The 18,048-nt window shown below is 33.7% G+C and overlaps 2 protein-coding genes across 2 annotated transcripts in view; both read right to left on the bottom strand.

The window, feature by feature from the left end:
- Window positions 1-398, bottom strand: part of LOC148947527 (uncharacterized) — a 164,956-nt gene extending 164,558 nt beyond the window's left edge. The window contains exon 1 of the mRNA XM_089096132.1: window positions 282-398. The gene's annotated coding sequence lies outside the window, so the exon portion shown is untranslated. The remainder of the gene's footprint in view (window positions 1-281) is intronic.
- A 4,912-nt stretch (window positions 399-5,310) lies between these two features.
- LOC148947528 (uncharacterized) overlaps window positions 5,311-18,048 on the bottom strand; it is a 72,011-nt gene continuing 59,273 nt past the window's right edge. The window contains exons 8-9 of the mRNA XM_089096133.1: window positions 17,427-17,551; window positions 5,311-7,719 (exon numbers count right to left, since the gene is read on the bottom strand). Coding sequence (XP_088952259.1) covers window positions 7,654-7,719; window positions 17,427-17,551 — 191 coding nt within the window. The 3' untranslated portion in view covers window positions 5,311-7,653. The remainder of the gene's footprint in view (window positions 7,720-17,426; window positions 17,552-18,048) is intronic.

The following is an 18,048-nucleotide window of genomic DNA, read 5'->3' on the forward strand; positions in this document are numbered from 1 at the left end:
TAGAAAAATAGATATAGCCTAAATTGCTCTTTAGTTAGGCAGAACTTTTGTGCTACTTTTGATATCTCTTTTGGTTGTTTCAAATTATGGAGTTTTCCTAGGAGAAAATTTTGTCTCCCATAATTTATGTGAAATAATACCGTAAATCGTCATTAGAAAATATGTAAGTTCCTCATTTTTTTATTTTTAAATCTTTGATTTTAACATTATTATATGTTAGATGTTTAACACCCAACACGATCTCAAATATTTTGCTTAGAAAAAGAGATCCTTGCACTTACCTTTGCAGCAAAAAGAGGACAATTAGTTCCGTTTAATACACCATTTGTCACATCGACAAACTATAACTGCAACCTCAAGTTTTTATCTGGAACCAGAAACTTTAACCATATTTTGCTAACGGATTAGATAAGGAAATAAGAAACAATTACTCATATATATTTTGAGTGGTGATATTAGAAAAGAATTTTATACAGTCATATTGTGAAGCAAATTACAAGATAATTCACGTCAATGATTAAGGAATTTGAAAAAAAATGCAGAATAAATCTGACTGATAAATCCAGAAGAAATATTTCAACGTCGTTGAACCATTGTGACGCATAAACTTGCAGCAAAGAACGGAGTTGATGGATCCTGCAAAAACGGCCGTTTTGACGGGAAACCGCACCAGGAGGCAGGACCGAATATAAACCTTGGATGCTTTTAGGACCAAGCGTTTTTGCCGCTCCGTACTCATACCATCCGCGGGGGGGGGTTCAATTTTCCTTAAGAAAATAATTTTGATGAGGAAAATTTCTATTTTATCGCAAAATAACATCTATTATGATAATAATTAATTTAAAACACTTTTTCGACATAATAAGTTTATCAAGGAAAAGTAAAGAGCTACATTATATAAAAAATGAGCAAAAATAGAATCAAATAATCTACCAAGCGTAAAACTACGCGTAAAAAGTCAGCATCAAAACCTTCAAAAAGAAACTTAACTAGAATCCCCCCCGCCTCAACTCCTATGTCTAACCCAACCACACATCTTAAGGGGATACAAGCCCTAAACATCCTTCATACTAAAAGTACCGGTGAAACCCCTGCCAAAAAAAGAAAAAATGATGCAATTAGATCACCGCCTGAAGAACCCCAACCCAAGATTATATCACTCCCTGATGATTCCCAACCAACTGAATCGCTTCCTAGCTCTTTAGATCAGCCATACTATTACATTGTGACCCTCAAGAAAACCTATGGTCAACCCTTTACTAGAGAGCAGTTAATTTATATTGGAAAGCCTACATTTCTACTCGCTAACTCAACTTTTGAAGTAGTCTTACTTAATGATATTCTGATAGTTTTTTATTTTACCTTTCACAAGGCCGCAGATTCAGCCCTTTCAAGGTCCAGGGAACTAATCGTTGAGGGTTCCAAAATCTTTGCCACTTCAAAAGAAGTAGAAACGTCGTATAAATACGTGGTTTATGGTGTTGACACCGGTATACCAATAGAGGAATTTATAGCTGAACTAATTGATTCTTCGAGTCATCAGGTCCAACCAACGACATACGCAAGAATCCGCTTCAAAGATGATGGTAACCTTATACCCAGTCGCTCAGTGCTCATTGCATGCAAAGAAGAGTTTCAAAAAGAAGTTTTTTTGTGTGGTATTGCTCTTCACCACAAGTCCTATAAAACAAAGCCCATACAATGCACAATTTGCCTAGCTCATGGTCATAGCAAAAATAATTGTAAACAGTCACTCCAATCATGTCGAAAATATAGTAAAACTAGCCAAGTTACAGAAATTTGCATCAAAAAAGACGCCTTCTGTAAAACTTGTAAATAATAAGGGGCACATGGCACTTGAGAAGCAACTTTGTCCGGCCTATCATAAGAGAGCCGAGATCCTCCGAACCTCTGTGAGATTGAACTTGCCCTACTCCGTCGTAGCGAATAGAATCCCTAGACAACCAACTCCAAGTCGACTCTTAAATAGCCAAACTGAAGTTTCAAAGAACCAGAGGAAAAAGGTCCCACCCACAATAGATAAAGACTTCTTTTTTACCCAATGGTCCACTCAATTTCCTCAACTTGAAGCAAAATCGCAGCCTTCCTCTTCCCAACTTCCAGTTTTATCACATCCACAAGTTATTCATCATCATAATCAAGAATGGCAAAGGTTAGCCTGGCAGTTCCCCATCTTATGGAGGTTGGCAGTGAACCAGTGGAACTGAAAAATATCCCTTAAAGAAGCCCTTTACTGTGCTCCTAGGAGAGGCAATCTGCCAAAAAGCTGCGATCGAAATGTTGTCTTTAAAGGAAGGCATGAAATGCCATCCTAACTCAACATTTCCTACGATCCCAACTGTTACCAAGTCCCCCAGAAATTAGAAAGAATCACCAGCACCTGAAACGATGGTAGAAGCCCCAAGCCATAACAAAACAAAAAAAAAAAAACAAGAAAAAGCCGACCAACACAGTAAAACAAAAACTGACGACCCCTCACAAAGTCTCTTCGGGCGAGGATGAAGTTCAAAGCAAAACCCAAGCGAGCAGATACCCAACAAAAATGCCTGACGACTAATTAATGTGTGACTTTTCATTTTCAACTAATTTATCCCTTTCTAATAACATTGCTTTTAATTATTCCGATATAAAAAGTAATCAGCATGCCAAACCTATAAGCAACCCCGATGGTACCTTAACTCATGCTAGTTGTAATTGCCTTGATATTCTCGATTTTGCTACCAATCTGAAGCCAAAACTAGTAAATAATAATTCCCTTAATGTTCTTTGTTTCAACATCAGAAGCATCCGGGATAAGTGGCTCAAGTTTAAAGATTTAATTTCATTCAAGGGTGTCTGCCCTTTTGACGTAATAGGATTAACAGAGACATCTTTCCGATAGTAGTGACACTAGTGATTTTTTACTCCCTGGTTACCAAATAATCCCTATTCCCAGGAGATTGACAAAGTGTTCTGGGGATATCTCACTTTACATTCGTTCGAATGTAAATTTTACCAGGCTATCAGAGTGCGAGTCTATTTTCTCTACACAAATAAATCTGAGATGCATTTATTCAATAATTGTTAACATAGTTATTGGCCAAAATTCCTATATACTCTCCTTATTTTACAAACCTCCTCCACTTCCGACCTCATTTTTTAGCAATCTGTTTGATGATTTCTTTAATTTTACTAATCTACCCCATAAAAAGGCAATAGTTTTTGGGGACTTTAATTGTAACCTACTTAATGTTGGTAAAAATATTGAATCTGACACTTTTTTTTGAATCGGTAACCGCGAGTGGTCTTCTACCCACAATTTTTTCCCCCAGTAGAGTCGATCCTGTGAGATCAACTTCAACATTAATTGATAACATTTTTGTATCCACTTCCCTGGGAAGTGACCTGTCCTCAAATATAATTCTTTTGGATCTGCCAGACCATTTTCCTATTTACTTGTCACTACCTTCGCAACCACTACCTCTACGCTCTAGAATTAATTTCCCAACACCTACTAGAAACTACAGCTCTGCAAATATAACCCATTTTATCGATTGCCTAAGAACCACTGACTGGTCCGATGTTTTAAATTGTCAAGGGGTAAATTCTGCCACAAATGGTTTTGCGCAACGACTAAGTGAGATTATCCATTCAACTTTTCCTACTCGTAAACCTAACCAGAAAACTAACTCTACATGCCCCTGGATGTCACATAGCCTCATTGTCTCCTCGTATCGTAAAAACAAATTATATAAGTTAGCCTGTAAGACCAGTAGTGATTTTGACCTATCAAATTATAAAAACTTATACGCTAAACTCATCCGTGAAGCGAAGAAAAATTATTATTATACAAAAATTATCAATTGCAAAGGAAACCTGAAAAAAATTTGGTCCACCATTAATCATGATACTCTCAAAAATAGAAAATCAAAGTCTATACCTATTCGCCTTAAGGACACAAACGGTAGATTAATTGACCCTTTACATGCACCTGACGCATTTAATAATTTTTTTCTAATGTTCCTCATACTGATTCCCGCTCCTCCTAACAGGCTGTATTCCCTTGCTTCAATTCTAGATCCATATTTTTCTGCCCAACTGATAGCAACGAGGTACTTCAAATCATCGGTTCTCTCCCTATTAGTTTTATACCTGACTGTCTTGGATTAAGTAATAAGCTCCTGAAGACCATATCTCCTTTGGTTTACGAGCCCATCGAGCACATTGCTAACCTATCTTTAACCCACGGAGTTTTCCCTGATTTACTAAAGTCAGCCATTGTTACCCCAGTTCTTAAAAGGGGTAATCCAGTTAAAATAGGTAATTATCGGCCAGTTCCAATCTTCCGTGTTAGCCTATGTATAAAGTATTCAAGAGAATTATCTTCAGACAGCTTCTTCCTTTATTATTTGGCATCCAGTAATCTATTTCCTATATATCTTCTCGTCAATACAATTTTAGGCCAAAATTTTCAACTTTTCATACCCTAATTGATGCCAAAGACTTCATAATCTCACAACTCGACCTTAAAAAAAACTGTATTGGGCTTGTTTTTTGATTTCTCTAAGGCCTTTGACACGATCCATCATAGTATTTTAATAAGTAAATTAAATAGTTACGGTATTCGTGGTGTTCCTCTCTCTTGGTTTGATTCTTATCTATCTGGAAGGGTACAGAGTGTGAGCTTAGGTGGAGTATCCTCTCAGCCCTTACCCTTTCGGAGGGGTGTCCCGCAAGGCTCCGTTCTAGACCCTATTTTATTTCTCCTATATATCAATGATCTTGTTATGGACCTGGGCCCTTCAGTGTATCCTGTACTATTTGCTGATGACAGCAACTTCTTCATCACTGGCACAAATTTACCATCGGCAATAACCTCTGCCCAAGTGCTTTGGAACAGAGCTCACGCGTGGTGCTTTACGAATAACATGACCATTAATAGCAAAAAAAGTCAAATAGTATTATTCAGAACCCCCTACAACAAACACGCAATCCAACCTGCTCTTGGTCTCAAGTACTCCTTAATTTTCTTATTGCGGATCAGTTTGGGGAAATAAAAACCGGTCCTTCACTAAAAAACTCAAATTAGCCCAAAACCGTGTCATTAAAGCAGTTTTTCGTCTTCCCCGTCTATATCCAACCCGTGATTTGTACTCAAATTTTGGGATAGCTCCACTTGATCAAATCATACAAAAACTAAACGTGTCGCTTGCTTTCTCTGCTTTCCACAATAATCTTCCACCTCAACTACTAACCTATTATAACATTAATAATTCGGAAGCCCACTGTCTCCGTTCATCCAATAGAACCTTTATAATTCCTAAATGCGTTTCTAGTGCTGCCCAGCAATCTCCCATTTACAAATCTATTATTCAATGGAACAAAATACCCTCCAGTGTTGAACTAGCCACAAGTTTCTGCAAGCTGAAAAAAAATGTAACAAAACTCGAGAATATAATTTAATCTTTTAACTTTTAACCAATTTGCTTTAATTACCCATGTTTTATTCTTCTATCTTTTTTTTTCAGTGTTACTTTAATTTTTTCTTTTTTGGTCCTTAACAAGTTCTCTTCTAGGATCTTTATTGTTATTGATATTTTTGTTATGTTTTTATTCGAATAAATTGAATTGAATTGAAGGCAGATCGAAGGCATTTTGGGCCTCTCACATGGTTAATTAATAAAATTTTAGTTCATTTTAACTAATTACTACTTTATGTTAATTAATTACTCTCTACTATGGTTAAGTAAGGAAACTGTAATTTATTTCAATTCATTAATCTTATGTACTTATAGTCAATTTGATAATTAGTATCAATTATTTAAAGTTAATTATTTCAGTTATTTAAAGTTAATAATTGTTTTAGCTTTATTTTACTAGTGATTTCATTTCAGTTCATTTTCTTCTACCTGAATGGCACAAATAATTAAAATCGACAAGCCCGAGGGAATATGCCAGTAATAAAAAACAGTAATATTTTCTCACACTAAGCTGTCATTTTTGACGATTGATTCTTTTGGAATTTTACCCGGACAATATTCTATATGTCACTGGCGGCTTATTAATCTGTATTTGGCGTTGTATTAAGTACACTGGAATTGCTGAACTGAAAAGTGCCGAAAAAAGTTACGTGTATCGGATTCTTTAAGTGACTTAAATGGCGGTTATGATGACAAATGATGTGACAACCTTTTGTTTGCCTTTTTAAGTTTGGAGTTCAAAAATAATTATGCTCAACACCTTAATTCATTAGCTTAATGTTGCGTTTTTGTAAATCTAGTTATTAGTTTAATGTTATTGTTGATATTTTAATGTTGTTAACGTAAAGGTAAGAGTGGACAAGTATAGACTATATCAATATAGATATTCTTCTGATAAATGATTTCAGATCATTAATTGATAATTAAACAATTTTAATTCCTTGCTTTAAAAAATAATCTTAATCCTAATTATTCTTAATTAAAAAAAATCACAATTGATTAAATAATCTTTAATCATTTACCTCATCAAAACGATTTTAATTAATAATCTGACCTCAGATAATTAATTATCTGAAAACGTAGGTATTTAAATGAATCTGACAGGCCATAGTAAGAACTGTCTAATGGAAGCAAAGAATGCAGCCAACGTTTCCCGACATTGGGCGTCAATTGGGGGGGGGGGGCTAATCTTGCGTCATATTAAAAAATCTTCTACGACGACGACTCGGCTGCTTCAATTGAAAAAGAAACACTACATATTATCTATTTTCGTCAAATTATTGTAAGTGCCCCCTTCCCCCTAATTATGGCCAGTAAAAGAAGTTTTAGGTCTGCTTAGTTTTTCAGTTTTCCTTGTCTCAACATGAAATGTAAAACACTAACCATGTTCTCGTTAAAAGTCTTTCAGAATAGTCTTCAGAATTTCAATAGGGAAATATGGAACAAATCGTAGAACAGACATCTAAAAAGTTACAAAATGGTTGCTAATTTTGTGTTATGGTACAGTGCAAGGCCATATTCAGGAGAGGGGGTGAGCCCCCCCGAAATGTTTGTCCGAATCGTAAAAATGTAACAAAAATGAATATAAACAAATTTTATGTTTTTTTTAAGTTTTTTTTTGTAACCCCACCCTCCCCCGAAAAAAAATCCTTTTGTAAATCCTTTTGGATTTTTTTTTTAATTTGTCCAGGTAGTGACGCTCTAAACCAAAATATTATCCCCAGTCTTGGGCGAATCTCTAAAAATCTAAGCTTTAAACGAACATATAGAGAAAAAACATCTTCTCATAGGTTTTGGCAGCCTTCAGAGGGCCAACCTTTTAACCAAACCAAAAAATGGATTTTAAGGACCAAAAATCAATTTTAGGGACCAAAAATGGATTTTAGGGACCATCAGACACCTTTACTTGATTTTGATTTTATGGACTTCGTGGTAGCAGTACAACTCGTTGGACAAACAAAAACATTTAAGAAATTCTAGCCAACAATAAAAGAACTTCTACAAATTACCAAAATTTCAGAAATTGTCAGGATTTTTTAAAAGAAAAAATTATAGTAAGAAGTCGAGCATTAATTTATAAGGACATGCAGTAATAAAATTGATCCAACAGGCAGGTTTTTCGAAGGATGTTTATGCAGTTGGTAGATCCAAACTGAACTATGCAAACTGATCATCATTCAGTTTCTTCAATCACTCTTGTGCCATATTCTTCATGAAGCATCTCGTGTCGCATTATATCCTGAAAAATCGTACGCATATTTAAAACACAAGGCAATGACGGAAGTTTGCCAAAATCAATCAGCCATTGGTGAGACCAGAACCCCCAACCTCATACAAGCTAGCCAGCAAGTCTGCCACAGAGCAATAATGGTGAGACCAGAACCCCCAACCTCATACAAGCTAGCCAGCAAGTCTGCCACAGAGCAATAATTGTGTTTACTTTCAAACATCGCATCAAAGCCCGTTCAAAGAACCTTAAAATGTATTTTTGACACTCAAACAAACTTGATCTGAATTTAAAATACGGAACTTTGTAGCAACAAACAGTATACTATATCAATTTATATACAAATATATAAAAATTAAATCAATTAGGACGATTGTATGTATCATGCGTTTTTTTTTTTAAACATAAAGGGTAAACATCTAACTAAATTAGAAATAATAAATTAATAAAATAAGTCACTTATGCAAGCAAAGTCACTTCTATTAACCATAGCCTCTGCTAAACGAAATTGCCTCCATTACCTCACTATAGTTAATAATTGAATAAAATTTACCTCTATACTTGACAGCCAATAATGACAAAGAAAATATATATATACATATATATATATATATATATATATATATATATATATATATATATATATATATATATATATATATATATATATACATCACAGCAGGCCTACATTTCATTCACAGTAAGACTGGGTGACACCAAAGTATCGACACTTTCAGGAAATGTACTAAATTACCAATGATTTCCAAAAGCATCGATTCTTTCCATTTTCAGAGAAATTTGAACTAAAAATGCAACAAAACATGGTTCTATTTCAGTTTAAGTATACACAATAGTTACTGTAGTGACCCGCTCTTCAAGGAAATGTATATTCCTAACGACGATGTGACCCTCAAGGAATTCATTATAAGTAGCTCCTCAGAATCAGAAGGTTGAACCTCATTTCTAGTGGCATTGGAACTGAACGATTCCCACACCATAAAGCATGTTCCCTTTGATTCCCACATGATATTGTAGAGTTACACGCTCATTCCAGAGGGGTTAGATCTTTTTTTTCTGTCATTGCGCTTCAGGTGAACAATGGAAAACCTCTTGCGTCAAGGGATGTAAACCCTCTAGTTTGGTAAAACGCATACCATAACGGCCCTCTGAAACGTTATAAGAACTTAGTTCAGTAATATCTGTGCATGATCTCGCAGCTTCTCTACCTTCAGACGGGCTTTCATCCGAAGCAGGAATACTTATGGACAAGGTCGGCTTGAAGCCGACGATGTTGACATTTTAATATTTCTTTGTCTATACAATATGTAGACTTCGACTATGAAAAGAAGCAAAGGTTATAAAGAAAGCCTAATTCAGTTCCTAAAAAAACGTGCAGTTATTTGACAGTGTTTCGAGTTATTTTAGGTGGTATACTGTAGTCATACCAAAAAGTGACATTTGCTTAGTTTCTAAGTATCACAAAAACAAGACTACAGTTTAAGGACCGTCAGTAGACATAGTTGGAAACATGGAAATAGTTGACGATAGTTGGAAATATGCGATATTTGATGGTTAGACTGTAGCTTCTTGGTTCATGTTGCCCAAAAAATACATGCATTGATACAAGTGTATCGATGCGTATGAGGAAATCTCCATTCTAGAAGTTTGTTAGAAGTTTCCCAGAGGAATTGTCTACGGATTCTTTTGTATACCCGTCTGACTGACCGTATTTCAGACAGTAAACTGTACGAATAAATGTGGTTCTATTCCGTTTTCTAGGTATATAATGAGCGAAAAAATTGAGATGGCTAGGACACGCTCTGTGGATGAAGGGTGACAGATTGCAAAAGATCGTCCTTTTTGGCCAACTATCTAGGGCTAAAAGAAAATCAGGTCGTCCCCGAATTGAGCAGGAGGAGGTCGCAAGGAAGGATTTAAGGGAAGTTGGAGCTACTTTGGAGGATGTAAATAGGGAGGATTTAGATAGATTAGGATGAAAGAGGAGTGTGCATAGCTATGATTGCCCAGGCAGTTTGGAGCTGCAGTGAGTTGTTAGTAGTAGTTTTGAGTCTGGCATAGTTCATTCACATAACCATACTGGTATTTTTTTTCTAACTGTTCGATGAATTTAGAGACATTACTGCAGACAGTCTATATCCTTAAAGAGGATCAACAAAACTGTCGATGGGGAGCCTGGGTTAAAAAAAAGATATTCAAGGTTCGAAATATGTTTCATATTTTTGAATGAAATAACTATGATACAAGTATATCGATGCGTCTGAAGGAAATCTCCATTCTAGTTTTGTTCTCAAGATTCAAAATTTTCCAATTTTTTTTTATCAAGTCTAAAAAAATACTTTGGGAATATTGCTTTAAAAAACAACACATTTGTTGATTTGAAATAAAGATATTTTGTTGAAAAAAAAAAGCTTTTCTTGTGCCCTCAATAACCGCAAAAAAAACGAAAGAACAAAAAAGAAGCTAAATATTTTTCCGTTTTCCCTTCTTTCCTGTACAATTTGTATCGAATACCAAAACATACCTTGGTTTACGTAGTCGAGATCCCCCCCCCCCCCAAAAAAAAAGTTAACAACTTTGTAGACTTCAAGTCAAGAGCGGGAGAATTCTGCAACATTAATGTCTACAGCCCAAGCTCTCTAATCAAAGACGTTATACCAACGGATTGATTGCGTCATGTTCATTCTTATTTAGAATTCTATAGTTTAAAAATTTCAGTTTCTTCCAAAATGTGTTAATGCTTTTTCTCTAAGCAGCAGAAATAATAAGAAACGTAACTTTGCATATTGGAATTTTTATTTTTACGCATCGACGTCACTGACGTCTAAAAAAAATTCCTTATTCAGGCAGCTTTTTTTAACAACCATATAAAACTTAAAAAAAATATTTTTCCGTTTTTTTTTCACTTTTTGATGTCACAAATTTGTAAAGTATGCCTCAAAAACGGGAATTTCAACCAAACAGGGAGAATTTAGTTTTTCTGCCGTCTTGGACCAATCCAAAGAAAAATCGAGACATCTTGTACACGTTCCCGAGTAAAATTCAAATAGATTAAAAAAAAAAATAATGCTAAAAAGTATAATTAGCAAAAAGTTAGCAAACATTTTACAGCAGGCATACAAGGCTAATAAAAAAACAAATAGCAAAGAAGCAACAAAAGAGATGTTATACAAAATCTGACTCTGTAAATCTAAAAAATGGCGTACATAAGCACTTTTTTGGCGATATTTTGTTAAATATTCAATCAAATTCATAGAGTGAACCAGAAAAAAAAATAATAAAAAAAAGATTTACCCACCCCTTTGTACTATAATCTTTAATATCCGCTACAATGGCACCATTTTCAGCTAAAGAATGCATGAAAAACTATATCTCTGTATAGTTTACTAATACTTTAAAAATAATTTAGCTTTAAAAATAAATAATTTAAAAAATATTTAAAATAATTAATAAAAAATTATCAAAAATAATTTAAAAATAAATCAAACAGTATGGGTAAACTATTAGAGTGGAAACTGGAGCTACTAAGAGAAAAAAATCACTAGCGCCATCTAGCGTTTCGCATTTCTTTTTTTTTTTCAAGCTTCGTAATTGCGTTTTATCAGAAACTTAGATTAGACACTTAAAGCTAGATTAATTTTGCCAATTACACTAATTATGCTTTGTTTTTAAACTAAAAAAAAAGAATGCCAAGAAACGCCAAATGCTAGATGGCCTTGGTGATTTTTTGTCGACAATAGCACCAGTTTCCACTCTCGTAAGCTACCTATACTCTTTAGACTAACTAGTGTTACTATACTTGATAAAATGCAAAGAATATCGATACTTAGCGATATTGTATCGGTGGATCGTTACTAATTAAAGCTATCGATTCATCAACGCGCAAATATTACCTTTATTTAGGGGGATTCGATACATTCAACTTTGGGCTACAAACATTTTTAGCTCGTGTGGCCAAACTACCTAGAATTGATTAGCCAGTGTTGCCATAGCTGGTAGAGCTTGGATAAGAGAACCAAACAAAGCTGAAACCTAATTCCCAACAAATCTTAGAAAAACCATTCAGCTTCTCTCGTTTTGTGCATGAGACAAAGATATTCTTTTTTTTTTTTTTTTTATTTATTAAACACAGCAGAATTTTCTTTTAAAGTTCAAAAACGGGCGGTCTCTAAAAATGTTCTAGCATACCTTCTAGGGAAACGCCAAAAATCAGCTGAAAATAAATGTAATTTGATTAATTTTGCAGCTTTGGGAGTTCCCTGTGGTGCTACCTACTTTGATTAAATCAGTTTCACTGTCTTTGTTAATCAATTTTCAAAATAAAACCATAAGCTCTAAATAGCTTTCAGTGGTAACTAGTCTCCTGGGACAATTTGCTAACGGACACTTTGTCTTTTAGATGGCCAGCCGACGTTGAGGCTCGCAAAATGATCTTTAAGACGTGACTCCTCTTAAATGTAGATGTTCTCCTAGTTTTCTCACTGGAGCTAAACGTTCTCCATTTAAAATATTTTCGGGGTTTTTCAATGCCCCCTTTGAAAAAAAAAAAAAAAAAACACGAAAAAGCCAGCTCCTCAACAAGTAACACAATAAAGGTGTCAAGCATACAGTTGTGTCCAAGATACAATATTTTTACTTAATAGTACTGATAATGAAATGGAAAACATGAAAATAAAAATAAAGAAAACATGAAAAGAAATAAAGATAATAAGGATGAAATGAAAAACTTTAAAAACAAAAATAAAGAAAACATGAAAAAGAAATAAATGTAATAACGATGAAATGAAAAATATGAAAACAAAGAAAGAAAACATGAAAAAGAAATGAGGAAAACATGAAAAAGAAATAAAGACAACATGAAAAAGAAATAAAGGGAACATGAAAAAGAAATAAAGAAATAAAATATAAAATAATGATGTTACCTTTTTGCAGCAGGTATGTAGCAGGGAATGGTTATTCTTGCAGCATGGAATGAAAATGATGTGGCCAAACAAGTATATAACTATAAATTCAACAACATTTCTTTTGCAATTTGAAGAAGAAGAAGATTGTGCCACATTCATTAAAAGTTAAACTTACATTTAGGCAATATTAAAGGGAAAAATTTTTTACAAAGTAAGTAAAGTTTAAGTTTAAGTAATTAAAAGTTTGAAAAATTTAAGGAATTATTTTGTTCTGTATAAAAAAAAACATAACATAACTAAAACGTGGAAAAAATAATTTAAAAAGGACTTTTAGTAGAATAAGCAGAGTTTTATTTAGGCTATACTTTACTGATAGAAAAATTATACAAACCAAGAATTATGAACATAAATACCAAAACAATCTGTTTTATTCATAATCTAATATGTTTTCTTTTCACTTTCAACATGAATCAGTTTCAAATTCTATCACCATCAAGCTCATTTATCTTGCATGTCCAACCGGCAATTCCAACCTTGATAAGGACCTTGATAACAATCAACATGTGAAATTTATCAGGCATTTTTAAAATCACTGCATAAAGAAGGACTGAACCAACATTAACAATAAAGGGTCACAGAACTTTGATGATGTTTGACGATCTTTGTGTTGAAAACTGAAATTTTCCCAATTATATCTACACAAAGACACTCCGTATCCAGAAGAGGGGAGGGGTGGTTAGGGGATTTGAACCCATCGAAATGTTTGTCCGACACACAAAAACGTAACAAAATGAATATAAACAAATAAATAATCGATAATTTTGATGCGTTTTTTTTTAATTTTTTTCCTGATTCTGATTCTGATTCCAAAAATATGGATCTTTTTTATGATATTGATATCATTTAGAAGATTTTAATTTACCAAATTTTACCTAATCAAGTTGGTGCTGGGAACGTCTCTGACGCAACCGTTGACCATCAACAATTTGCTCTGTCCAAATTTCAGGTTTAGAAACTTCTCATTCAAAATCCATAATTAATCCATAATTAATAAAATGTATTACAAAAACACATAGCGAAGAAATTTGACGCTATTAGTGACTAAGTTATATCAACAGTATTTTGGCTTTTTTTCAATATCAATATTTTCCGAACAAATATCAAACATTATTAGGCGCACAGCGTGTGTCACTCGTTCAGTTGTAGCAGCAAAAGGATAGTGACGCAGTTACAAGACAATTTAGTTACTGCAGTCGTCATTATTACTTAAAATACAAATTTCTATGTAAAAATTTAATTTTAAGTCGTTGTTATCCTTCGTCCTTGTGGACAAGTTTTTACTTACTCCACCTGTCTTCAACTGAAAGTGAATATTTGTCCAAATCTTGCACAAACAGCCAAATTCTCTGATAACTGCTTATTCGTCAGTTGAAAGAATAACCGGTTAAAATAGATTTCCGGTTAAAATGGTAGGGATAAAATCCTTTTTAATAGATAGTGTATAGAAATTCCCAAAAAATACCAGATATTTCGGTCACATATACAGTCACCGTCATCAGTAGTACTACTCGTCGTCAGTTTTACTACTGACGACGGTCTTTGTATATGTGACCGAAATATCTGGTATTTTTGGGAATTTCTATACACTGTCTATTAAAAAGGATTTTATCCCTGTTTTGAACTTTTATTCTATCGAATAAAAGCCACTGATGAAGAAAAAGACAAGTACTATAGATCCCTTGAAATTGGAATGTTAGAAGCTGGACCAAGACATAATTCCAAGATATGACGTTGTTTGCTTCCTTGGAGACTTTAAGGCTAAAGTAGGAAATGGCCGATCCTTAAACCCACGAGTTCAACGAAATGAAAATAAGGAGGTTCTAATTGATTTCACCCTAGATAATTTCAAAGACCACACTGCCTTTCCATGACAATAAATAAAAGTTCTTGAACTTTTATTCTATCGTCATGGAAAGGCAGTGTGGTCTCCGAAATTATCTACGTCATATTTATGGGGATGATTTGACCAAAATTGTTTATAAATATATAAACACTCAGAAAAAAACATGCAAATGTTATAAACCAGTAGGATTTTCTTCTATAATGTAAGAAGATGAGAATTGTGCTACCTTCACTAAAATTCAATTTACATTTGGGCACTTTCAAGGAAGAAAAGTTTGAACGAAGCTTACATTTCAAGATTTTAAATCACATTATTAAGGATAAAAGTCGAAAAAGAGCTTTAATAGTGAGAGATAAACTTTCCCTGAGAGACAAACCGGTTCAGTGTTAGAGTTGGACTTTTGCGAGGCTGAATAAAACGCCGAGTTTTCGCTTCTAGAGAAGAAGGCTAGATCCTAGGGTCTCTTTTCTGCATTGTAGAAAGTAGAAATGGATGACATTTTTTCAGCGCTACCTGCTAGTACAAAAAGCATCAGCATTCTTTGGGCAACAGAAAAATTTTCTGCAAAAAATTGATTTGCTAAAAAAACAGCACTATTTTTAGGATATATGCTAACAATTGAAATCATGGTGTTAGTCTGCAATTCTTCAAAATTTTCAATTTTGAACTTATTTTCAAGGTGGACTAAAATTGACAGAAGTTGTGAAGCAACACTCGTTTTCATTGCTTAACTGTTCTTGAATTACGTTTTCGGCGTGGTTTAATGCAGCCACCAATCGTTCGTATTCATCCCATTCTCCGTTCATACCCGTAAGATATGAAAAGATAACAGCAAAATATGATAAATTATGAAAAAACAGCAAAATATCGACATGCTGAGGACGAGTTAGGTCGTGATTAACAAGTAAAAACTTCAAAAAAAAATTATGTCACATATTCAAAAGAATGCTCTACTAGAACAACAAGACAATACCGCTAGCCAAAATGGGACTCATCGCTTCGATATACCTGATTGAACAAGTAAAGTTGAATTTAATTTCAAACTGTCATTCAAACTAGGTCGTGTTTGTTGAGCACAGGCTTACTTTGTGCAAGCTTTTGAACTGAGAGCCTTAAAAAGGGAGCCCTTTTTATTTAAAAATATAGTTATAGGGGGCTTATTAGCCCACTTTAAAAAGTACCCTTTAAAAAGGGGGTTATATTTACAAATATAGCCTGTTTTTGGTCGTTGTTGTTGTTTGCCTTCGCTATTTTCCAATAAAAAAAAAGACATTTTAGGACATTTTAATTTTCAAATTATTATTTTTTTACATTGAACCATTGTTTATTCAGGATCAGATTGTTTCTTCAGAGTCACCTAAATTCAGAGTCAGATTACTGTCTTTAGTAGAATAACCGCAGGGTCAGATATGCCCCTTTTGCCCTTGGATGTATCTGTTCGATTCCTCTTCATCTTTACCTTGTCCATATACCATACCCCTATACCATATACCCCTTTTGTCCTTGGATGTATCTGTTCGATTCCTCTTCATCTTTACCTTGTCCATATACCATACCCCTATACCATATACCCCTTTTGTCCTTGGATGTATCTGTTCCATTCCTCTTCATCTTTACCTTGTCCATATACTAAGCCCACAAATTGTATCTGTTTTCACTGTCGAATAAAAGGACTGTATTTGAACTTTTATTTGCTTACCAACACAGTTTCATAGTCTTTGCTAATGTAATTTTTAATAAAACCCTAAGTTCTAAATAGCTTTCGATGATAAGTAGTCCCCTGGGAGAGTTTGCTAATGGACACTTTGTCTTTGAGATGGTCAGCCGACGTTGAGGCTCGTAAAGTGATTTTTAAGGCGCGAATCCTCTTAAATGTAGACATGCTCCTAGTTTTTCTCTGGGAGCTAAAGGTTCCCCATTTAAAATATTTTCGTTTTTTTCCGTGCTCCCTTTGAAAAAAAAAACACAAACTAGCCAGCTCTTAACAGGTAACAAAGTAAAAACACAAAGTAAAGTAACAAAGTAAAAAGTAAAAAAAACACAAACTAGCCAGCTCTTAACAGGTAACAAAGTAAAAACACACAAACACAAAGTAAAGTAACAAAGTAACAAGTAAAAAAAAACACAAACTAGCCAGCTCTTAACAGGTAACAAAGTAAAAACACAAAGTAAAGTAACAAAGTAACAAGTAAAAAAAACACAAACTAGCCAGCTCTTAACAGGTAACAAAGAAAAACACACAAACACAAAGTAAAGTAAAAAAGTAACAAGTAAAAAAAACACAAACTATAAAGCTATTAACAGGTAAAAAAGTAAAAACACAAAAAAACAAAGTAAAGTAACAAAGTAACAAGTAAAAAAAACACAAACTAGCCAGCTCTTAACAGGTAACAAAGTAAAAACACACAAACACAAAGTAAAGTAACAAAGTAACAAGTAAAAAAAACACAAACTAGCCAGCTCTTAACAGGTAACAAAGAAAAACACACAAACACAAAGTAAAGTAACAAAGTAACAAGTAAAAAAAACACAAACTAGCCAGCTCTTAACAGGTAACAAAGTAAAAACACACAAAAACAAAGTAAAGTAACAAAGTAACAAGTAAAAAAAACACAAACTAGCCAGCTCTTAACAAGTAACAAAGTAAAAACACAAAGTAAAGTAACAAAGTAACAAGTAAAAAAACACAAACTAGCCAGCTCCTCAACAAGTAACACATTCGTATCAAGAATACAGCTGGGTCCGAGATGCAATTTTTTACCTAATAGTAAAAATAATGAAATGAAAAACATGAAACAAAAATAAAGAAAACATGATGAAGAAATAAAGATTAAAAAGAGGAATAAAAAAAGAAATAAAGAAAACATGAAGAGGTAAGATAATAATAATATTACCTTTTTGCAGCAGGTACACAAAACGAAGAACATTAATATCATCCCCATAAAAGACATTATAAGCTGAATAAAGGCGACGACGAGAAAACCACTGTAGATCAAGAAGAATGCAGCTGAATGTTCATCTAAAAAGAAGAAAAATAAAGAAACAAAAGAAAACAAAACAAAAAAAAGAAGTCGTCGAGTAGAAAAAATATGAAACTGAAAGCTACTCAAGAAAAATCAAATTATTTTACAGGCTAGTGGAGGTTGCTCAGACAAGTATTTTTGTTGTTTTTCTATTTAAAACTTTTCTTTTTTCTTCCCTTTCTTTTCTTCTTTTGTTATATTTAGTTGTTTTTTTTAATTGTCTCATTTTTGTCTGAAGATGTTTGTGTTACTCTCAATCAATCAATCATTTATTACCCACAACTAACAAAAGTAGTACAAGTGGAATACATAATAATAAAAAAGAAAAACAAAAAAGAACTCAACAAACACTAGCAATTAAATTAAACTAAGAAAAGAACTGTAAAAGACCGTGGTCAGACCCAAATTTACAAAATGCATCTGTAGAAAGCTTTTAGTGTAGGTCACCGAGCTTTTGAGTTACATCCGTAACATAAAAATTTTTAACTAGATT

The sequence above is a fragment of the Artemia sp. Qi Xiang Cuo genome, chromosome 10 (assembly GCF_049724085.1).
Source record: "Artemia sp. Qi Xiang Cuo chromosome 10, ASM4972408v1, whole genome shotgun sequence".
Classification (NCBI taxonomy): domain Eukaryota; kingdom Metazoa; phylum Arthropoda; class Branchiopoda; order Anostraca; family Artemiidae; genus Artemia; species Artemia sp. Qi Xiang Cuo.